This window comes from Panthera tigris, chromosome E2, assembly GCF_018350195.1.
Source record: "Panthera tigris isolate Pti1 chromosome E2, P.tigris_Pti1_mat1.1, whole genome shotgun sequence".
Taxonomy (NCBI): Eukaryota; Metazoa; Chordata; class Mammalia; order Carnivora; family Felidae; genus Panthera; species Panthera tigris.
Window position 1 is genome coordinate 3,226,804 of NC_056674.1, and position 21,919 is coordinate 3,248,722.

General features: G+C 57.9%; 3 protein-coding genes across 8 annotated transcripts; all 3 read left to right on the forward strand.

Moving 5' to 3' along the window:
* Window positions 1–354: 354 nt before the first annotated feature.
* Window positions 355–7,067, forward strand: SYT5 (synaptotagmin 5). 5 transcript variants are annotated; one of them, XM_042968868.1, is made up of 9 exons: window positions 355–485; window positions 1,529–1,652; window positions 2,209–2,381; window positions 3,968–4,087; window positions 4,201–4,368; window positions 4,733–4,900; window positions 5,174–5,291; window positions 5,559–5,692; window positions 6,476–7,067. In XM_042968868.1, the coding sequence occupies exons 2-9, from the start codon at window positions 1,574–1,576 to the stop codon at window positions 6,674–6,676; spliced, it is 1,161 nt and encodes a 386-aa protein (XP_042824802.1). In that variant the 5' UTR covers window positions 355–485; window positions 1,529–1,573; the 3' UTR covers window positions 6,677–7,067. The 5 variants fall into 5 exon arrangements, with proteins under 5 accessions (XP_042824802.1, XP_042824803.1, XP_042824804.1 ...); XM_042968869.1 differs by lacking the exon at window positions 355–485 and adding an exon at window positions 1,131–1,280; XM_042968870.1 differs by lacking the exon at window positions 355–485 and adding an exon at window positions 1,131–1,280 and having other exon boundaries at window positions 1,550–1,652.
* A 4,209-nt stretch (window positions 7,068–11,276) lies between these two features.
* Window positions 11,277–17,802, forward strand: DNAAF3 (dynein axonemal assembly factor 3). Of its 2 annotated transcripts, none has more exons than XM_042970292.1 (12): window positions 11,277–11,367; window positions 11,480–11,568; window positions 11,870–12,012; window positions 12,188–12,281; window positions 14,030–14,187; window positions 14,460–14,642; window positions 14,924–15,049; window positions 15,156–15,278; window positions 15,482–15,620; window positions 16,410–16,521; window positions 16,685–16,759; window positions 16,844–17,802. In XM_042970292.1, exons 2-12 carry the CDS (start codon window positions 11,484–11,486, stop codon window positions 17,475–17,477), a joined length of 1,872 nt encoding a protein of 623 aa, XP_042826226.1. In that variant the 5' UTR covers window positions 11,277–11,367; window positions 11,480–11,483; the 3' UTR covers window positions 17,478–17,802. The 2 variants fall into 2 exon arrangements, with proteins under 2 accessions (XP_042826226.1, XP_042826227.1); XM_042970293.1 differs by having other exon boundaries at window positions 15,482–15,611.
* Window positions 17,803–18,434: 632 nt separating this feature from the next.
* TNNI3 (troponin I3, cardiac type) lies at window positions 18,435–21,809 on the forward strand. The gene is made up of 8 exons (XM_042968809.1): window positions 18,435–18,612; window positions 18,875–18,887; window positions 19,033–19,119; window positions 19,525–19,566; window positions 19,843–19,974; window positions 20,378–20,467; window positions 21,019–21,195; window positions 21,654–21,809. The coding sequence occupies exons 1-8, from the start codon at window positions 18,602–18,604 to the stop codon at window positions 21,735–21,737; spliced, it is 636 nt and encodes a 211-aa protein (XP_042824743.1). The 5' UTR covers window positions 18,435–18,601; the 3' UTR covers window positions 21,738–21,809.
* Window positions 21,810–21,919: the final 110 nt, after the last annotated feature.

Genomic DNA, 21,919 nt, shown 5'->3' on the forward strand with positions numbered 1-21,919 from the left:
GAGATCCTAGAGGGTGGGGTGATGTCTGGGGCGGATTCACTAGAGACTTTCACGCTGAGTCTTGTGTCTGGATACCTGACTACTTGGGTACTTGGGTCTCCCGAGACAGTCTCTGGGGTCCTAGGACAGGGTATCCTGGTGGGGGTGGGGGTGGACAGAGGGGGCCTAGATGCCAGACAGTTGGACAAGAAAGCAGAAAATCCACTGGGACCAGGGTGAATATCCCTAGGCACCCTGGTGGCTCCTGGCTGGGGGCGGGACAAGGGGAGGGACGGGCTCTCCATCTACCCGAGACCTAATACGCACGCGCGTGCACACACACACACACACACACACACACACACACAGCTCTGCCGCGCCCCCGCCCCACCGGGCTCAGTGATCAGCACCCAGGACAGCGCCACCCGCCCGCGTGCGGGGGCGGGGTCCGGGCGGGGCCAGCGCCTGGGCGTCTCCCGGGAGGGTCCGGTCCAGCCGCTGAGCAGGTAGGAGCCTCTGGGACCCCCTCCTTAAGGCCCCTGTTCATCCTCATCCCTAGAAAGACAGGGCATGTGGCGTGGGGGGACACTAGGGAGGGCCCGACAGGAGTGGGAGGGCTGGAGGCTGAAACGGGGAGACTGCGATTTAGAGACAGGTGTGGAAACAAAGAGCAGAGGGGAGGGAGGAGCAGGCAGGGGGGAGGGTGGGAGACCCCGGGACACAGACCAGACCACAGGCCGAGGGCAAGAGAGACGCGGATAGGGGGGCAGCGAGGGGCCGGTGGGGGAATGGGCAGAAATCGGGAGTGGAGGGAGAGGTGTGGAGGCAGAGACGGTCATGAGGACAGGTGTGAAGACAGCTCGGGATGCGCGGGAGAGACAGACAGGCCGAGACGATGTGCGCCCCCAGCCCACCCCACCCCCGGCGGTGGCAGCAGGTAGCCCCGGCAGGAGCGAGAGAGGCTCGCAGGGCCAGATGTGGAGCGAGGAGCCAGCCGTGGGCGCGGGGAGCGACGGCCGAGGCTGCCCTCTCCCCAAGCTCGCTCCGCCTGGGGTCCGGGGCTGGGGGTCCGGGGCTGGGGTCCTGACCGCGCGAAGAGCGAGCTGGCCGCGCCTGGATTCCGCATCTGTACGTCAGCCCCGCCTGTTGTCTCGGCAACAGCTCGTTGCCAGGAGCAACCAGCATTGCTCCCGCCCCGCCCGAGCCGAGCCACCCGGTGCTCGGGACAACCCAGGTCTCCGGTTCCCACGCCCGCCTTCGCCCACTTCCGGTTCACGCCGGTGGAGTCTGGCACCGAAGGGGTAGAAGTCGGCGGGATTCCTCGGGGGCCTTGGAGGGCGGGGGCATCCCTTTGGGATGGAACTAGGTCCTCGAGCCCACGCCAGCGCCCGCCCTCCATCGCTGAGAGGGCTGACACTACAACCCCCAGCATGCCTCGCGGCTGCTGGCCGATTCCTATGCCGCTGGTCGCCCAGGGTGCCGATGGGAGTTGGAGTTCTTCGTTGTTCGGAAGCGTCAATGAATGCACGGGGTGGGCGTGGGGGGCTAGGGCTCTTGGGTGCCTCCACAGAAAGGACCGTGAGACCCCGCCGCCATGTTCCCGGAGCCCCCAACCCCAGGGCCTCCAGCGCCCGACACGCCTCCGGACTCGAGTCGCATCGGCCATGGCCCTGGTGAGCGAGACTCGGGGCCAGAGTGGAGGGAAAGCCCGGCTAGGATTCTCAGGGGCGGGATTCGGACGGGTGTCCTCGGTTGGCGGACTGGAAAATCCGGGTGGTATTGTAGTTGGAATTCTGGACTTCGAGTGAAACGGAAGAGGGACAGGTTTGCAAGAAAATCGAGAACCAGATCAGAAAGTGTGGAATGGAATGGGATCTTGGATTGTGGATTGGAAGGCCCACCTCTCCCTTCTTTCAAAGATAGGGAAACTGAAGCCAGGGAGGGGCATGGCTTCCAAATGCGTCAGTGGGTCGAGCAGAAATTAGAAAGGGGGTGGAAGAGAAGGTGCAGCTAACAGGCAAGAAAATCTGGACGGTGTCAGCCTAGAATAAGGGCATCAAATCGCTTTATAGGTGAGATCAGTTGGAAGGAAAACACGGGAATAAAATGGAATGGAAATGGCTGGAGGGAAAACCTGGCCAGGATTAAGGCTTGTACATGTAACCCGGACTGAATCAGCCAGCTTGCTTCCTAGGGCCTCACTGAGTGTTGTCTCCATGCCCTCTGCAGTACCCCCCTGGGCCCTGGCCACCATCGTTCTGGTCTCAGCCCTGCTCGTCTTCAGCTGCTGTTTCTGCCTCTACCGGAAGCGTTGTCGCAGGCGGTCGGGCAAGAAGATTCAGGCCCAAGCCCAGGTCCACCTTCAGGAAGTGAAGGAGCTGGGACGGAGTTACATAGACAAGGTGTGGCCTGGCCCAGCCCCTCAGCCCTGCCTCTCCCTGCACCCCCAGCCTCAGTCCGTGCTCTCCCCCCTCCTATGCCCAACTTATTCACTCATGTCCCCTGTGTGTTTAGCCCTAACCGGGATGCTGGGGACCTGGAGATGGGCCAGGGCCGGTCACTGTTCATGAGAACCAGTCTGGTGGGGAAGTCAGACACTCACACAGACATTCACAATTCAGGGTGTTATGTGCCATATCAGGGGCAGCACAGAGCATACCGGAGTGCAGAAAAACCACCTGATAACCCAGAGAGTCCAAGGAAGCTTCCCAGTAGAGGCATCTTCTGCGCTGAGACCCAAGGAACACACAGAGTTAGCCAAGAACAGAGAAGGAACAGCATGTGCTGAGGCCTGGAATCCAGATTCTAAGGCATATTTGAGGAACCACGAGTCATTTTTCACTCCGTGCTGGAGCATAGAGTGTAAATATACTGCACTCCAGAGTGAGTGTCTGAAGAGCTCAGTAGTATCCATGTCACAAGGGCAATTGGGAGCCATGGAAGATTTGTGAGCAGGCGAGGAACAGGGTCACGTGGGTGTTGGAATGACTCCTCCGGAACCCACGTGGAGGACACAGTTGAGGCAAGGAGGCCAGGGAGGAGGCTGGTGTGGCTGTCTCGAGAGAATGAAAGAAACATGAGTTGAAAGAGGCCCTTGGAGCGAAAATGAAAGGTAACAGGTGTGAGGGTCTGAGCATTAGGCCTCTGAGTGCAGAGTGAAATGATGCGCACTTGGGAGCCAGGCTGTCCTAGGTTTCCAACCGAGAGGAACCATTCCCCAGCTCTGTGACCTAGGGAAATTCACTGTGAGCCGCAAGTTTGTGGTCTGTAACTCGTGTTTCCCCTCCTCCCTTGTCAACAAATGGCTGTTATCTGTTATAATTATCACCCATGAAGCATGACCTTTAGAGTCCTGGGAGCCAGCCTTCCACCCCTCCGTCCCTATCCCTTAAGCCAATGATGCCCAAAGACCATCTACATCAGAATCACCTCAGGTACTTGTGGAAACACAAGTTCTGGATCTTGCACCGGACCTGCTGGATCAGAACCTCTGAAGTGGGATTTCTCAGGAGAGTTCTGATTCACACTGAATTTTGAAAATTGATGGCTTAGGTTAAGAAGTCTTGTTCCAGTTCGGAATGGCCAGGACAGGCTAAATATACTATTTCTCCTCCATGTTTTTCTGTGGCAACATCACTAGTCAACACGTCAAGTTGGACAGCAACCCCAGTATTCCTTTAGCGTGTGAAGTAGAACCTTCCGCGTCCTTCTTGTAGGCAGTGAGGCACTAGGAGTGCTTGTTCTTCTAGTCTAGGCACGACGCACGGCAGTGTCCCCATGTCTGTTCTGCCCCATAGCAGACATCATGAATCACGCCTTTACTGTTCCCTGCCTCTGCCAGACATCACTAATCAAACACCGATTCCGCTTGCCCTGCAAGTGCTCAGGTGTAGCCTGGGGGTTCTGTGAGTCTCCCTTGGCTTCTGGGCGTGGAGGATCCCACTGTCAGGGGGAAGAGTTCACCTGCCCTTGCCCCCGGCTCCCTAAGGTGCAGCCGGAAGTGGAGGAGCTGGAGCCAGCGCCGTCTGGGCCAGGGTCGCAGGTGGCAGAGAAGCACGAGCTAGGACGACTGCAGTACTCACTCGATTACGATTTCCAGAGTGGACAGGTGGGTGTGGGGGAGGGGCATGGCGTGGAGGGGAGGGTCCGAGGCTTCTAGCCCCTTCTCAGAGGAGGCGCCAAAAAGGAGGCTAAGACTAGAGCCTCCTCGTCACTTTTCAGCTGCTGGTGGGCATCCTGCAAGCCGAGGGCCTGGCAGCCTTGGACCTGGGCGGCTCCTCCGACCCCTATGTGCGTGTCTACCTGCTGCCAGACAAGCGGCGGCGGCATGAGACCAAGGTGCATCGGCAGACGCTCAACCCACACTTTGGGGAGAACTTTGCGTTCAAGGTGAGCTCCTGGCCTCCGTGCCCCCGGCTTGGTAACCTGCGCCCCCCCCCCCGCACCCCCGTACCTGGAATCCTGGGGACCGACCGCTTCAAGCTCTTCCTGTTGGCAGCCACCAGCTCTGGAGACTGTGACACTGGACCCTGGGTTGCCCTTGTGGGGCACTGCTGACCCCTGGGCTGTGCCTTGGGTCCTTGGGCTGTCCCATTTGGGTTCCACAGACTTCCCCACACCGGTCCCCTTGAACCCTTGCTGCCCGCCCCCCCCCCCCGCCGTGTTCTACCTGGACGTGCTGCGCCCCACTTCCTGTCTGTCTGACTTCCTACTCTCCACCCTGTGCTCTTTTCTCTGTGGCCCCCTCACCTAGGTCCCCTACGTGGAGCTGGGGGGCAGGGTACTGGTCATGGCGGTGTACGACTTCGACCGCTTCTCCCGCAACGATGCCATCGGGGAGGTGCGGGTCCCCATGAGTTCCGTCGACTTGGGGCGGCCGGTGCTGGCCTGGCGAGAGCTGCAGGCAGCTCCTCGGGAGGAGGTGAGCAGGCGTGGCTACGCCCCCACGGCTGGGCCCGCCCACTGCGAGCCCGGGCCAATCAGATCACAGGCTTCTTGGACCTTCGGGGCTCTAGCCCTTGCACCTGCCGCAAAGGGCTAGACCCGGGGGCTCTCCTGGTACAACCTCTCCACTCCTTGGGTTGTGCCTCTGTGGTCTTAACTCCACTCTAAGGGGAGGGGGAGGGAAGAAAGGTCCGAGAGGGGACGGATGGGAAGCAGGGACTCCGGCGATGGGTCCTCCTCTGTCTTTTAGCAGGAGAAACTAGGTGACATCTGCTTCTCCCTCCGCTATGTCCCTACGGCCGGGAAACTCACCGTCATCGTCCTGGAGGCTAAGAACCTGAAGAAGATGGACGTAGGGGGGCTCTCCGGTGTGTGGGAAGCAAGGAAATGATCTCGGTGGTGGCGCGGAGGCTCAGTAGCACAGGATCTGGCTGTTTTCTGGGTCCTGAGGGTCCCTTGGGGGAGGGGGAGGCCCAGACTGCCATGGAGGATATAGATTTGCTTTGGTCAGAGAGAGAGAGAGAGAGAGGCGTGAGGGGTGCGCAGAGGGTGTGCTGTTCCGAAGACTCTCATGCCCCCTTAACACGATCCCCTGGACTTGACAGTGGGGCCGTAAGACTCCTTTCTCTCCCCAGATCCATATGTCAAGGTCCACCTGCTTCAAGGCGGCAAAAAGGTGCGGAAGAAGAAAACGACCATCAAGAAGAACACTCTGAACCCCTATTACAATGAGGCCTTCAGTTTCGAGGTGCCCTGTGACCAGGTGCAGGTGAGCTCAGGCTGCCCAAAGCCTCTGTCAGAACAGCCCTTCCCCCAGGGTCCCGGGCCATTAGAAACCCCTATTGCTAGGGGAAGGGAGACTCCTTAGCAACTTCCAGGTACTGGGGGCCTGAGGTTGTGTTTCCAGTCTCAGTTTCCTCCTATGAGCGTCAGGGCGCCCAACCCCAAACAAGACCAGGATGTCCCGCCCCCAAGCAAGACCAGGATGCCCCGCCCCCCAAGTAAGTCCAGGATGCCCCGCCCCCAAGGAGGACCAGGATGCCCCACCCCCAAGCAAGACCAGGATGCCCCGCCCCCAAGCAAGACCAGGATACCCCGCCCCCAAGTAAGTCCAGGATGCCCCGCCCCCAAGCAAGACCAGGATGCCCCGCCCCCTCAGGAGTAATGGGTACTAAGAAAAAGAGCTATCCCCACAGCACTCTTTAGCTGGACCCAGGCCTGGCCACTGCACGCATTTAAGAGCCCTCCAGGTCTGTCCCCCTTCGGAGGCTGTTCCCTGAGGAGGTACTTAGGATTTATGTCCTTTGAAAGCTGATTCCAGAGGAAGAAAGCATCCAGACCATCACTCGAACAGAGGCTGTCCACCCCCTCACCTCCCACCACATCCCCCGTCTGAGTCCCCTGAGAGGTCTTAGCCCAGGGCGCTAACAAGTCCCCCTGGAACTCTGGTTGCTGGGGAGAGGGTCTCCTGAGCCATGGTACCCCAGGTCCGCCCCGCCAAGCCTCCTTCCTGAACTCTCCTCTCTCTTCCCCTTGCCCTTCCTGTGTGCAGAAGGTCCAGGTGGAGCTGACCGTGCTGGACTATGACAAGCTGGGCAAGAACGAGGCCATCGGGAGGGTAGCGGTAGGGGCGGCGGCAGGGGGAGCCGGCCTGCGGCACTGGGCAGACATGCTGGCCAGCCCCCGGCGGCCCATTGCCCAGTGGCACTCCCTGCGGCCCCCCGACCGAGCGAGGCCGCTGCCTGCACCCTGATCCCCAACTCCAGCCCCTTGCCAAGCCCGGACTCGGCCCGTGACCTCAGACTCCTGGCCAAAGCCAGGCCCGGGTCTGCCTTTAAGCCTTCTCTGACCGCTCGCCACCCCCACTCCGCCCAACCTGACACGGTCCTGCCGTCCCATCCCCCATCATACCAGTCGTGGTAATTGCCAACTCTCCCACCAAGCACATACCAGAAGCCCCAGGGACCCCTGGGGGAGGGGAGCCATCTGGTCTCCCCCACCCCCAGGGTCCCACGCTCTGCTTTGACAATCAGTGACCCAGCCTACTACCCCCTTCGCTCCCAAGTGCCCCTCTTCCTGCACAGGATCACCCGCTCCTGTCCCTAGTCGGATTCCTGCACTGCTCCAGGACCAAATAAATACTCAGCAACTTTGGTGGCTTGACCTGATGCTCACCGATGGGGGCTGGGCAGGGGCAGGGCTGGCAAGAGGGTGGGATCGCACAAGGGCAAGGATAGGGCTGCCCATCCTGGAAACACACTGAGGGAAACGGGCCCACCCACCCACCATCCACCACTTACTCACCCCTCCAAGCCTCAATTTCCTCACCTGAAAAAATTGTGGTAATGACAACACCTACTTTATGCTCGTTGTGAGGAGTCCATGAATCACTTACTTGCTCATGAATTTAATCCGCTCCCTCACCATGACTTAGATAGATTTCCATGCCCATATTTCCCTCCCTTCCTTTCCTTCTTCCGTTGTTTATCCATTCTACTTTGCATGATGTCTTCAGTGTGGCAGCTTCTGTTGGACGCTGGGAACCCCGAGTTGATGCAAATCCAGACTTTACCTCCAAACGACTTACTCTCATCAAGGAAACAAAGTAGAGACGCAGAGTCTGGGAATGAAGTTCCCAGCGACGGGCAGAAAGGACAGAGTTACACAGGGAAAGCCAATGCCTCCACTACACCCCTGTCTTCCTTCAACAAAGTCTGCCTCCTGATCTGTGTCTAGGAAAGATGATTGTTACATTGGCTTCTCCTTCCTCTTATCCTGGACAGGATTTCAGGTGGTAGACAGAGGTCCATGCAATTTGGTAAGAAAGCGCTCTCTCTCTCTCTCTCTCTCTCTCTCTCTCTCTTTAATGTTTATTTATATTTGAGAGAGGCAGAGACAGAGTTCGAGCAGTTGGGGGGGGGGGCAGACGGAGAGGGAGACACAGAATCCAAAGCAGGCTCCAGGCTCTGAGCAGTCAGCACAGAGGCCGACGTGGGGCTCGAACCCACGAACTCCAAGATCATGACCTGAGCCAAAGTTGGATGTTCAACCAATTGAGCCACCCAGGTGTCCTGGTAAGAAAGCTCTCTGACCAGCAGGTTAAGTGGAGAATGAGGCAAAAGATTCCCCATATACTAAAAAAAAAAAAAAAAAGGCAGAGTACTAACTTGCACTGAGCTTCCTGATAGCCAATGGGAAAAGGGAAATCTGATCAGTTACACAGGTTGTGATGTCCATGCGATTTAACAAATTTCTCCTTTTTTCTTTTTTTAAATGTTTTTATTTATTTTTGAGAGAGAGAGAGAACACGAGTGGGGGAGAGGCAGAGAGAGAGGGAGACACAGAATCTGAAGGAGGCTCCAGGCTCTGAGCTGTCAGTACAGAGCCCGACATGGGGCTCGAACTCACAAGCTGTGAGATCATGAACTGAGCCAAAGTCAGACGCCTAACTGAGCCACCCAGATGCCCCGTTAAGCGATTTAACAAATTTCTTTTTAAAATGCAATAATTTCGTACGTGTGAGTGAGTTAGGGGACATCTTAATGAAAACAGCATTATGCATTACTATTATCACTATTACTGCTACTGCCAGTAACAATAATCCTCACAGCCATCACGTGAAATGGACGTGATTATTATTCCCAGTTGACAAATAAGGAAACTGGGCTTCAGAGAAGTAGCATGACCTCTGAGGATCATACAGCCAGAAAGTCTGTCTCTAAGTCCTGGGATCGAATCTGCTCTGAGTTAGAGTCCCTGGTTCCACGTCTCAACAAGAAAGCCGACAAATGAGAAGAACAAAATCATTACAAATGGTGATCCGTGTGGGCAGTAAGCTAGTGAGGGCCGAGATGATTTAGAAAGGGCAGTCTGTGGGGCGCCTGGGTGGCTCAGTCGGTTGGGTGTCCGACTTCAGCTCAGGTCACGATCTCGCGGTTCGCAAGTTCGAGCCCCGCATCGGGCGCTGGGCTGATGGCTCAGAGCCTGGAGCCTGCTTCCGATTCTGTGTCTCCCTCTCTCTCTGCCCCTCCCCTGTTCATGCTGTGTTTCTCTCTGTCTCAAAAATAAATACACGTTAAAAAAAATAAAAAAAAAAAAAAGAAAGGGCAGTCAGGGACAGCTTTCCTGAAGAGGTAATGTTTGGGCTGTGTTGTGAACGACAAGAAGGAATGAGGCTCACAAAGATGAGGGGGGACGTATAATGGAATACTATTCAGTCATAAGAAGGAGTTTTTATGCTGATTCATGCTACAGCTTAATGCACCTTGAGAGCGTGATTGTAAGTGAAAGAAGTCAGACACAAAAGGCCACTTAGTGTATGATTCCATCTGTGTAAAATATCCAGAAGAGGCAAATCCAAAGGGGGGGGGGGGAGTAGATTCGTGGTTTGCAGGGACTAGGGAGAGGGAGAAATGGGGAGAGACTGGTGAATGAGCACAGGGTGATGAGAAAGTTCTGGAGCTGGCTAGTGGTGATGGTTGCACAGTATTGTGAATATCTTAAGTGTCATTCAACTTTATGTTGGGTGTACTTTACCACAATAAAATAAAGATGAAAGGGAAGAGAATCCCAGGCAGAAGGAACCCTAAGTTGCAAAGGCCCTGGGGCAAGAGCAGGTCTGGTATGTTCTCAAAAGAGCCAGGAGGCCAGTGAGTCCCGCAGGGACTGCTGAGACCCAGCTTCACTCCCTAGTGCCCAGAACTGTCCTTGGATGGCAGGTGGACCCCCTTCAATCCCTGACACCACAGCCAGCTGCATGTTACCATTCCCAATTTACAGAGCAGAAAACTGAGGCACAGAAAGGGTGACTGACTTACCTCAGGTCGTGGAGCTGGAGAGCCAGGCTCCTTGGGTGTTGCACACCGTGCTGGGTGCTGGGGCTGGTCTGGAGACCTGCCTCACTCAAGTCCTGCCCTTGTGGAACTCAAAGGCAGGTTAAGTCACCTGGTCGAGGTCTCTCAGCCAGCAGGTGATGGCAAGATGTAAAGCCAGGCATGTCTGACACCCAAAGCCATATTCTCCAGCATCCTACCATTGGGTTCCCTGAATATAAAGTACTGGGAGTCACAGGGTATAGACTGCTGTGGCCATTCTGCTGGGAAGGGAAGGCAAGAGAGAACTCAGAGAAAGATCCCCTGCTGGAGTTGGACATTTTGGGGGTCGGGGAGGAGGGAATTGGTGTAGCAGAGGGAAATACGCAAAGGATTCAGACGTGGAGGCCAGAGAAGACTTGGTGTGCCTCCCATGGTGTGCTGTTACCAATTTTATGAAGCCCTGCTGTGTAGTCTGCCTATTTCCATGGTGTAAATACTCCCACCACGGCTGATTTCAAGCCACCGATGTGAAGTCACTGAATACGAAGCCAAGAAGAGAGGCCTATTAGCATGCCATCATGCGGTAATATAGTATTTCCCAGGGTCAAGATGAAGGTTCCCAAATCTAAGACGAAGCCGACAAAACAAAACCATCAGCAATCAAGATAAATAGCATTTTAATACAATATTTTTGAAAGATTAAAATTAATCCAAAAAAAAGAAATCCACGATGGATAAAATATAAAATTCTTATTTGTTTTTAGAAAGGTTTTAACGTGTATTTATTTTTGAGAGAGAGAGAGAGAGAGAGCATGAGCCAGGGAGGGGAGAGAGAGAAGGGGACAGAGGATCTAAAGCAGTCTCTGTGCCAATAGCCAGATGTGGGGCTTGAATTCACAAACGGTGATATCACGACCTGAGCTGAAGTCAGATGCTTAACCCACTGATCCACCCAGGGGCCCCTGTATTACCTTTATTGTAATGTAATGCATTTAATTGGAATTTAATTTTAGTAATTAGTAATGACTGTATGTAACACATATCCTGAAACTTGAACAACCAGGGGCCAGCACTAGCTAGACCAAGCACTTTGCTGTTTCCCGCCTGTTGAGAAGCCCTGGATGGTAGAACCACGAGGAGAAAGGGACAGGGGACACAGGTCTAGGCCGCCTCACTTTAATTCGAATTAATCAAGATTCTATTCCTGTTCTGTGTCAATTTGAATCTGCCTACACCTCCCCCATCCCAGATGTGTGGATCGCCCCAGGCCCCGCCCCAGCCTCTCCTGGCCCCGCCCCAGCCTCTCCTGGCCCCGCCCCAGCCTCTCCTGCCCCGCCCCAGTCTCTCTTGGCCCCGCCCCTTCTCCTCCAGGGCCGTCGTCATGACAACCGCGTCCCTACGCCTTCCGCTCCCGCAAGCGCTCCCATTGGCCAAAAGTTCGCAGCGTGCTCGTCCCGCTCACTCTCATTGGTCAGTTGATCGCGCCGGTGCCAACCCGCGTACTCTCATTGGGTGATTGGTCGAAAAGGAAGGGGGCGAGAGGTAGTAGTGTGTAGTGGGTGCAGAACTGCAGCAGCGCAGCACCGAGCAGGGAGGGAGGGGGCGACCCGGAGTCTTTGAAAGGATAGAGGTGAGGGGATGTCACATGGAGGAGAGGGACGAGAAATGAGGGGCGGTGACAGGGGAATGGGTGGGTGAGGCAGAGACGATGTTTGGGGACTCCCAGGATGTCTGTCCTGCAGGGCGATGACCACACCGGCAGGCTCTGGCACAGGCTTCGGCTCCGTGTCCTGGTGGGGCTTGTCCCCAGCGCTGGACCTGCAGGCTGAGAGTGAGTCCCTTCGCCCCCCCCCCCCCCCCCCCCAAGGACCACATCTGACCCGGCGGTTGCCTTCCCAGCCCGGCAGGCGGCGCGCAAACGTTCTCTGAGGCTCCAACGGCGGCGCCGCCCTTCACTGGGCGTCCCAAATGGCCTTTGCGGACTACGATTCCCAGAATGCTTAGAGGCACAGCTCCCTCGGGAACCTAGGCCAGGCGTGCGAGTCCTGCTGGGAGTTGTAGTCCATCGTTCTGGGGCGGCTGCAGGGGGAGGCTCTCCAGGCCTCCAACCCGAGCCTGTGTCATCTTACTAGGTCCTCCTGTGGACCCAGATTTGCGGGAGGATACAGAGCACACGACCCCCGAGCTAGATGTACTGCTGGTGGGATCCGTGGATGGGCGGCACCTGCTTCGGACTCTGGCCCGCGCAGCTCTCTGGCCTCGCAGGAGGTTACATGTGAGCCGGGATTGTGGGGTGGGTGGCGAGAGGAGAATGAAGGTGAGTGCCCAGACTCCTGTGTTTGAAGGAAGCCAGTGTACAGGATGTCTGGGTCCTGTGGAGGGACGAGGATTGTGGCTCCCGCTCCTGGGTATCCTAGGAGCCGGGGAATCATTTCTCCCTGTCTTTCCAGTTCTATGTGCTTGAGAATAATCTGGAAGCTGTGGCCCGACACATGCTGATCTTCAGCCTAGCCTTGGAGGAACCTGAGAAGATGGGGCTGCAAGGTCAGTTACAAGGACCCAGACATTCTGGCCCCCAGTGGCTCTTCCCCACCCCGCAGGGATTCTGGCATTTCAATGGTGCAATTACACCTTTGGATCACAGTTGCCTGTTCCATTACTCGCTCATTCATTTGATAGTCTCAGAGCCTCAGCTTTACCCACCTGTACAATGGGGCTAAATATACCACCTCCTAGAGCCATTGAAAGAATTCCGGGAGAAAATCCGCATAAACTCTCTGTATGGTGCATGACACAGGATAACCATTGAAACCTCCTACCACAGGAGAAGTCCAAAAGAGATCAAAGGACTTCTTAAGAGGTAGTGAATCTCCCAGATGTGGGGAAGGTTTGGCTGAGCTCAGCCAGAGCCTCCCATGGGCCTGAGTCTTCTCAGTTAGAGACATGAATCCCAGAGAGTCTGCCTGGAGGAGGCAGCCTTGGAAGTGAGATTGAAGGGGGGAGGAGGATTTGGGTGGGGAGGCAGAAAGGATAATTTCTCAGTAACAACGACTTCGACTTAGTGCCTAGAGCAAAGTCTGGACTGAGACAATCTGTTCAAATCCCAGCTCCAGGGGCACCTGGGTGGCTCAGTCGGTTAAGTGTCCAACTTCAGCTCAGATCATGATCTCACAGTCCATGGGTTCAAGCCCCGCATCTGGCTCTGTGCTGACACCTCAGAGCCTGGAGTCTGCTTTGGATTCTGTGTCTCCCTCTCTCTCTGCCCCTCCCCTGCTCACACTCTGTCTCTCCCTCTAAAAAATAAACATAGAAAAAAATTATTAAAAAAAAAAAAATCCCAGCTCTGTTTCCTGAGTGGCCTGGGGCTAGTCTCTGCCCCTTTCTGGGCCTCAGTTTCTACACTGATGCAATGAGGATCCTAGAAATTCTTTCCCCATAGAATTCTTGTGAGGATTTAAAAAAAAAATGTATATCTCCTGGCTTGTCATATATGACTTTGTTGTCATACTTATGGATGGTACTTGTCGCTAACAGCCCAGAGCCTTCAGAATACAGTGCACACATTTCACAATGCACCTTGTAGAAGGTTCTGAAGCTAGAACTAATCCAATCTAACTTAAGGTATATAGTTCTCTATTATAAGATTCTTAAACAATTCATATATTGATACAGATGCATTGATACGGATGTATATGTGTGTCCAACTAAAGGCATACCGTTCTCTTATAAGATTCCTCACTAGGGGCGCCTGGGTGGTTGAGTCGGTTAAGCCTCTGACTCTTGATTTTGGCTCAGGTCATGACCTCCCGGTCGTGAGATGGAACCCTTGGGTCGGGCTCTGTGCCGGCTGTGAATCCTGCTTAAGATTCTCTCTTCCTCTGCCCCTCCCACGCTCGCTCTCTCAAAAATAAACAAATAAAAACCTTAAAAGAAAAAGATTCCTACTAAAATGGAACAATTTGACGCTATGGTATTTTAACATGCATAAGTCTCCATTTCCATCTCTCTATATAACCTTTTCTTCTTTAAGGGGAGGAAAATTTAAACATGACATTCAGGACTGGGCTCACCTGGAGGGCGGGGAAGACTAGGGGACCCAGATTAGGTCTAAGTAATTCTTCCCGTTTGAGGGATGGAAGGGGGGGGGGGGGGAGGTCTGCCAGTGTCCCTTAGGCATGTGTGACTATAAAATAATGAGATTGCCCTACAGAAGGTATGCGTCACCCACACGGGTCTCATTTCTGGGTTCACTCCTCTGCTGTCCCCGCTAATCCAGCCCCACCTTTCCCCAGAGAGGAGCGAGACCTTCCTGGAGGTGTGGGGGAACGCGTTGCTGCGCCCCCAGGTGGCCGCCTTCGTGCGCGCGCAGGCCGACCGCCTGGCGCGCCTGGTCCCGGAGCCCCACCGCCTGGCGGAGCAGCTGCCCTGGCTCAGCCTGAGCGCCCTCAAGGTGGCGTCACCGCCCAGGATCCGGACGGCCACGGGAACAATGCACTTGGGCGATCCAAAAGGGTTTTCGTAAATGGAAGTCGAACCCCAGCTCCCCGGCGCCCACTGTGGCATGTGCGCTAGGGGGGTACTCTCAGAAATTCGGTTTCTTCGTCTGAGAAATGGGAGACTCATTCCCACGCCCCGGGATGGCAGGGAGGGTAAAGCGGGAGGAAGCGCTCTCGTTGCAGCCGCCTCTCCATCGCTCTCTCCCCACGCGTGCTGGCCGTGCAGTTCCGCGAGCGCGACGCGCTGGAGGCTGTGTTCCGCTTCTGGGCCGGCGGGGAGAAGGGTCCTGAGGTCTTCCCCATGAGCCGCCTCTGGGACTCCAGGCTGCGTCACTACCTGGGCTCCCGTTACGACGCCCGGCGCGGTGTCAGCGACTGGGATTTGCACATGAAGCTGCACGACCGCGGGGTGAGGGGCCTGAGAGGAGGGGCTGGGGGCCTGGACTTCTGGGTCTGAGGGAGGAGGGGCTGATTCCGGGTCCGGGAGAGGAAGGGCTGGGGGCCTGATTCCTGGGTCTGAGGGAGGAGGGGCTGAGGCGCCGGACTCCTGGGTCCGAGGGAGGAGGGACTGGCAGTCTGGTCTCTGAGGGAGGAGGGTCTGGGGGCCTGGACTCCTGGGTCCGAGGGAGGACGCTGGGGAGCCATATGCCAGATTTACTTAGGCTTCTGTTCATTCCTCTCCCTACCCAGGCCCGAGTCATCCACACTCGCGAGTTCCGGCGTTGGAGGGACACAGGCGTCGCCTTTGAACTCAGAGACTCCAGCGCCTACCACGTGCCCAACCGGACCCTTGCGTCTGGCCGCCTCCTGAGCTATGTGAGTGTCTACCTCCCTGCCCTGGCCGATCCTTCTTTTCGGGGACATAGGAACCGGGGTCTTGGACGTTGACCCTACCTGCCTCTTCGCTCCTTGCTTTCTCAAGCACGGGGAGCGTGTCGCTACTCGCGGGTACTGGGGGGACATTGCCACGGGACCATTCGTGGCCTTTGGCATCGAAGCGGACGATGAGAGCCTCCTGCGGACCAGCAACGGACAGCCAGTCAAGGTGGGCGCCTGGAGGTGCTGGGTTCTGGGAGAGGGTTTTCGAGGCCCCGCCCCCCCCCCCCCCCATACTTTCTCAGCCCAGTCTGGAAATCCAAACTAACCCGCATCCCATCCGTCACCGCATGCTCGCGCTGGGCGTTGGGGGAGGGGTGCTGTACTCTAGGCCCTGCCGGGTCACCCTGACCGCGCCCCTTCTCTCCCCAGACCGCGAGTGAGATCACCCAGCACAACGTGACGGAGCTGTTCCGAGAGGTGGCCGCCTGGGGGCGCCCGACAGCCAACCACGGAACCCCTGAGCAGGTGCACGGCGAGGGCCCTGGAAGCCCGGAGCGCGGTAAGCGCGGTAAGCTTGCCAGTCAGCTCACCCTCTTGAAATGCGAGTTGGGTGACACAGTGGGCACATCATCCTCCGGGGAGGAGTGGGACCCGGACCCCCATCCTGGGCTTCAGGTTCCAGGGATTTCGAGTCCAGAGTGTGTACTGATATGGCCTCCAATGCCTGGACAAATGGTCTCTTGTACCTGTGGTTGTCGATTTTTCTCTCTTCTCTTTGTATTTCTCTCCCTTTCCTAAATCCTAACACCATTATTGTCATTCAGATAGAATTATTTTCTTTAAATATAATTTATTGTCGATTTGACTTCCATACAATACCCAGTGCTCATCCCAACAAGTGCCCTCCTCAATGCCCATCACCCACTTTCCCCTCTCCCCCTCCCCCATCAACCCTCAGTTTGTTCTCTGCATTTAAGAGTCTCTTATGGTTTGCCCATTCTGATAGAATTCTAATCCTACCTGCAGAAGACTAAGAGACGAGAACATTCTAACAAGGTGCTGTGTCCCAGCTCACTTTTGGAGAGACCCCGCCCCCCCCACCTCAATTCCGGTCTGCCTCCTTGTAACCATCCCCCAACCTGGTTCTTCCTGGATGTCCTGTGGCACCAGAAAGGGCCACCCACTCTTGCCCTCTTTTGAGTCTCAGTTGCCTAGTCTGTAAGATGGGTCTCTCTACCTGCTGGGCTGACTTTCCCAGAATTTTCCAGGAAACCACTTGTGAGGAAGGGCTTCAAGACAAGCAAAGAGTGTTATCTCCAAGCTTTGCCTGTTGTCTAACTCTGCGAGTCTTCCCCAGCTGCCCCTTCCCCGGAATTCACCGTTCACTTCCTGCCTCTCGGCTCTGCCCAAACCCTTCACCACAAGAGCTGCTACGAGGGACGGTTCCAGCTTCTCTACGTGGCCTGTGGGTAAGAGGGAGGTTCCCGGACTTCTCTCCCCCAACATCTGCTCCCTTAGGCCCAGGAATCTTGGCCCCCAGACCGTCCTCAATCAGTGGGCAGATCCCCCAGCCCCACTCTTCCCTCGGGACCTGCAAGTCTGAGCCTCAGTCCTCCCCTTTTCTCTGCCCAGGATGGTGCATCTTCTCAGCCCTGACCTCGGGGCTTGCGTGGCTCCCGGAGGACACCTGATCGTGGAATTAGCCCGGTGAGCCGACAGAGGACAGGGCAGGGAACGTCCAGGCTGAGGGCCGTCAGCCAGGACCCCTAACACACCACTTCCTGGTTGCAGGTACCTGGTAGACCTGCGGCAAGAGCAGCTGCAGGGGTTTTCCGCCCGGGCCGGGGAGCTAGCTCAGGCGGCTGGATTCACCCCGCAGAACCCGGACAGGCCCTCTGAGACCTTCGCGCGCTTCTACAAGTCCGGGGACTCTGCTTGCCTCCGCAGCCACGCCGCTGTGCAATCCACGACTCCGCCCCCTGGCGCCCTGGTCCCGCCCTCTGTACAATCCGCGACTCCGCCCCCTGGCGCCCTGGCCCCGCCCGCTGTACAATCCGCGACTCCGCCCCCTGGCGCCCTGGTCCCGCCCTCTGTACAATCCGCGACTCCGCCCCCTGGCGCCCTGGTCCCGCCCGCTGTACAATCCGCGACTCCGCCCCCTGGCGCCCTGGTCCCGTCCGCTGTACAATCCGCGACTCCGCCCCCTGACGCCCTGGTCCCGCCCCTTGAGGCAAGGAACCCGCCCCCGGAGGGCCTGACCCAGCCTTCGGAAGGCAAGACCCCACCCTCTGAGCGCCTCAAACTACCCTCAGAGTCTCGGGCTTCACTCTCAGAGGTTCAGGCTCCGCCCACAGGGAGTCAGACCCCAAAACCAGAGAGTCTGCCCCGACTGCCAGATACCCAGCCCCCCATCTCTGACCTCTAGTCAGGTCCCGGAAGTAGAGCCCGCCTGTAGAATACTCAGTTACACTCTCAACATTCTCAATCAGCTTCAGAGGTGTTGCTAGAATTTCAGATTACATTCCTGGGATGCTATAGTCTGTTCTTAGAATTCTAGATGGTTCTCTCAGAGTTCTCCATTTCATTCCTGAGCCTCTACACACAGTCTGGCGATCTGGCCCTGAGGCTCGGGCCCTCTGTGTGGTCCCCTTGTCGCCAGAGGTCCTGTTTTAACTGGGGTTTGGGGTGGTCTGCTCTCCAGGGCTAGTCAGCACCCACATGGTCCAAGTAAAGAGAGTGGGGTCCTCTTCTCCGTGTGCCCGTGTAGCTTTCCTGTCCTCAGTCTTGTCTCCAGGGCTGGGGGAGGGGAGGGCCTAGGGTGGTCAAGAGAGGAGACCTAGTTCCAAGTAAACTAGAAGTGGGTTTCTCTGTGCTGTTGCCTGCGAGAGTCTGGGCCACACCTGGATCCTGACATAAATCAAAATTTATTGAGTGGCTAAGAGGTTTGGGGCAGTGAAACTGACCATAGCTCTCATGGAGACTGCACTTTAGCGTGGAGGTGGAGCCCAGACTCCTGGGTCTGAGGAAGGAAGGGGCTGGGGGCCTGGACTCCTGGGTCTGAGGGAGGAGGGGCTGGGGGCCTGGACTCCTGGGTCTGAGGGAGGAGGGGCTGGGGGCCTGGACTCCTGGGTCTGAGGGAGGAGGGGCTGGGGGCCTGGACTCCTCGGTCTGAGGGAGGAGGGGACTGGGGGCCTGGACTCCTGGGTCTGAGGGAGGAGGGGACTGGGGGCCTGGACTCCTAGGTCGGAAGGAGGAGGGGGCTGGATCCCCAGGCCTCCAAGGTGGAAGGGTGATCCAGCTGGAGCATGGCCCACCCCACCCCTCACGCGCCCCAGTTATCTCGCATCCTGGGCAGGGGGAGGAGGCGGCAGCAGTATATTTAGTCTCGGTGTTCGCCCTTTATCTCAGTGTCCTCCGGGAAGCTTGGGCAGGCCGGAGGAGACCAAAGTCCCGGGGGCCTTCAAGGTCACCCCGGACGCCCCCTTACTGACCCTCCAAGCGCCTCTTGCCCCTTCTCTGCCTCCTGCAAGCCCTGGCCTGAGTCTCAGCATGGCGGACAAGTGAGTGCAGCCTGGTAACCCGGAATCCCAAGGTCCGAGGCGGCGAGAGGTGGGGCGATCTCCCGCGGTCCTGAGAGGTTGAGACCTGCGAGGCTGGGCACGCGGCCTGAGAGGGGAGGTGGAGACAGGACTCCCGGGTGTCTGCACGACGGAAGTTTGGGAATCAGACCTTCTAGGACCTGAGGACGGGGGGAACTGTCGGGCTGGCAGGACAGGACACAGGCCCATGTTAACCCCTCGCTCCCGGTCTCTCTTCCTCCAGCAGCGACGATGCGGTGAGAGCAGACGCGGGCGGGAGGCGCCCGGCAAGGGAGGGCGCAGCAGGGCGGGACCTGGGGCGGGAGGCTGCAGCCCCAGGAGACCTTGTGCAGGGGGGCTGGGGAATCCGGCGGTGACGCGGCTCCGTTCCCCCAACCGCAGGCGGGCTGCCCGCCTCCCGCGCCGGCCCCGGTCCGACGCCGGTCCTCCGCTAACTACCGTGCGTACGCCACGGAGCCGCACGCCAAGGTGAGCGCCGAGCTCCACGAGTCTGGGCTCAGAGTCCTAGGAGGCTGTCTGAACCTGGGGAAGGAGGGGCGGGGCTCCGGTAGTGGGCGGAGCCAAGGCGGATGGGGCACCTCGGGGGCGGAGTTTTGCCGAGGGCCTGGCTCGGATTGGTGAAAGCTGCGTATGGGCGGAGTTCCGTTGCCCATGGGAACTGCGATTGCTTAGGGAGTGGGGGGCGGTGCCTAATCAGTCAGAAGTCCGGATTGGTGGAGGGGACTGAGGGGCGTGGCCTCCGGTAGATTCAGGGCAGGCGTTGGAGGCGGGCCGAATATGGGCGGGGCTTGAGGGAGCGGCCGTGAGGCCCCTCTCACCGCCCGTCTTCGCCTCCCCGCCTTGATTGCTCCTTGCTCCGTCTCACCCCGGCAGAAAAAGTCCAAGATTTCCGCCTCGAGGAAACTGCAGCTGAAGGTGAGGATAGGCCTGGAGAGGGCGCCTCGGTGTCCTCGCGGGGGGGCGGGCAGGGCTGGAGAGTCGTGCTTGTATGGGTGGGCGTGGCCGTGTGGTGGGTAGCCCCACGAGGGGCGGGGCCTTGGAATGATGGACAGGCCCCGGAGGGGCGTGTTTCCAGAAGACCTTCCTAGCCGGGGACTGGAGGGTCGACTTGGCCAGCGCGGCTCTCCTGGTACCGCACGGCCCTCATGCGCTGCCCCGGACGGGCTGCGGTCCCCGGCCTCCCCTCCGCAGACCCTGATGCTGCAGATCGCGAAGCAGGAGCTTGAGCGGGAGGCGGAGGAGCGGCGCGGAGAGAAGGGGCGCGCTCTGAGCACGCGGTGCCAGCCTCTGGAGTTGGCCGGGCTGGGCTTCGCGGAGCTGCAGGTACTCCTCGGGGACTCCGGCCCGGCCCGGGATCCGAGGTTCCTAGTGTCCCGTCCTGCATCCTTGGGACGACTCACAGGTCTAGTCACTATCCCCCACTTCTGCTCGGGACCTTGGGGTCCAGTCTCCCAATCCTTCCTCTCAGGAGTTCAGAAATACGGCCCGCAGCTGCCTACAAGTCCCAAAAGCCAGAGGTTGATTTCTCCAGCCCCGATTCCGTCAGATTCTCGGGACCCCTGGCTCCTAGCACCCTTTGTTCCAACCGCTCCAGAGTCGGGCTTCAAACTACTCCTGCAGGATCAGATGTCCAGGCCCCCGGCCCCTCCTCCCTCAGATGCAGGAATCGGGACACCACCCCCCCACCACCACCAGCACCACCACATACACCACATTCCTTGACCAGGACTTGTGCCGACAACTCCACGCCCGCGTGGACAAAGTGGATGAAGAGAGATACGACGTGGAGGCAAAAGTCACCAAGAACATCACGGAGGTGGGAGGCATTGGGCAGTCTCCTTCCTTCCAGGGTAGGGTGTGGTGCCTGGGGCTGTGGTCTCAGCCTGATCTCTTGCAGCTGCTTGTGGTGGCAGACACCGAGAGACCCGGGTCAGCTCTGTGGGCCTGGCAGACAGGAGCAGAAGAATGAGTATAAAGCGGTTAGGGAAGGCTGTTCCAGGCAGAGGGAACAGCATGCAGCAGCCAGGAGGTGGGAAAACAGAAGACGGGTTCTCGGAAATGTGTCGCCGGAGCGCAGAGGGTTGTTGAGCGAGCTCACGCATGGCACGGGGAATTTTGTGGGATGCGTGCACCTGGGCCAGGAAGTGTCAGTGTTTTTCAGAGATGAGGCTGGGCAGATCCGGGAGGGCTGACAGTTCCTGGATGAGGAGCTTGGATGTTTTCCTGCAGGCGGTGGGAGCTGAGCGAGGGAGAGCCTGGATGAGGCCCGGAGGGAGATAGGAGGGAGGTGTAGGGTGCAAGAGTGGGGCTGGGGGAGGGGGGGACCGGAGGAGGGCAAGTCTCCACCCCCCTTATGGCTGCCCCCAGATCGCAGATCTGACCCAGAAGATCTTTGACCTTCGGGGCAAGTTTAAGCGGCCCACCCTGCGGAGGGTGAGGATCTCTGCGGATGCCATGATGCAGGCACTGCTGGGCACTAGGGCTAAGGAGTCCTTAGACCTGCGGGCCCACCTCAAGCAGGTGAAGAAGGAGGACACAGAGAAGGTGAGTGCGGCTAGGGCCAGGAAAGGGGGTGCTCAGAGGAGAGGTGTGGGGGGAGCACTCCTGGGGCCTAAGCTCAGGACAGACGGTACTCGGGTTATGGGGAGAAGAATCTGGCCAGGGAGCCTCAACAGGCACTGTGGAGAAAGGAAGTAGCAAGGAGTCAAAATGCGCCTGAGGTCTACGACAGGAAGTCCCCACTAGAGAGGAATAGAGAGAAGAAAAGAGCACGCGGAGACAAGAAGGGAAGAAGCCGCAGGGTATAATAGGAAGTAACAAGCAAGCAAGGAGGCCAGAAGTGCCTGAGGGAGACAGGAAAGGGGGGGGGGTGGTTTGAAGGGACTGCCTGAGGGGACAAGGAGTGTTCCAGAACCAGATCCCGGGCTGGACATCCCAAGGAGAGGCTGGAGGGTGGGCGGAGGATACTTGAGAGCCCCTCACCTCTGAACCCACTCCTCCAGGAAAACCGGGAGGTGGGAGACTGGCGGAAAAACATCGACGCGCTGAGTGGCATGGAGGGCCGCAAGAAAAAGTTTGAGGGCTGAGCTGGCTGCCCCGCCGCCCTGGCCCTGAAGGCAGAAGGCGTCCCTGAGGAATAAAGCTTCTCTCTGAGCGAAGAGTGGCTGCACGTCTGCTACCGGGGCGGGGGGCTTTGGTGTGAGGGAGACAGAGAAGCCACACTACACAGCAGGAGCAGGGCCAGGGGCCTTGCGGGCATTCGCAGCTC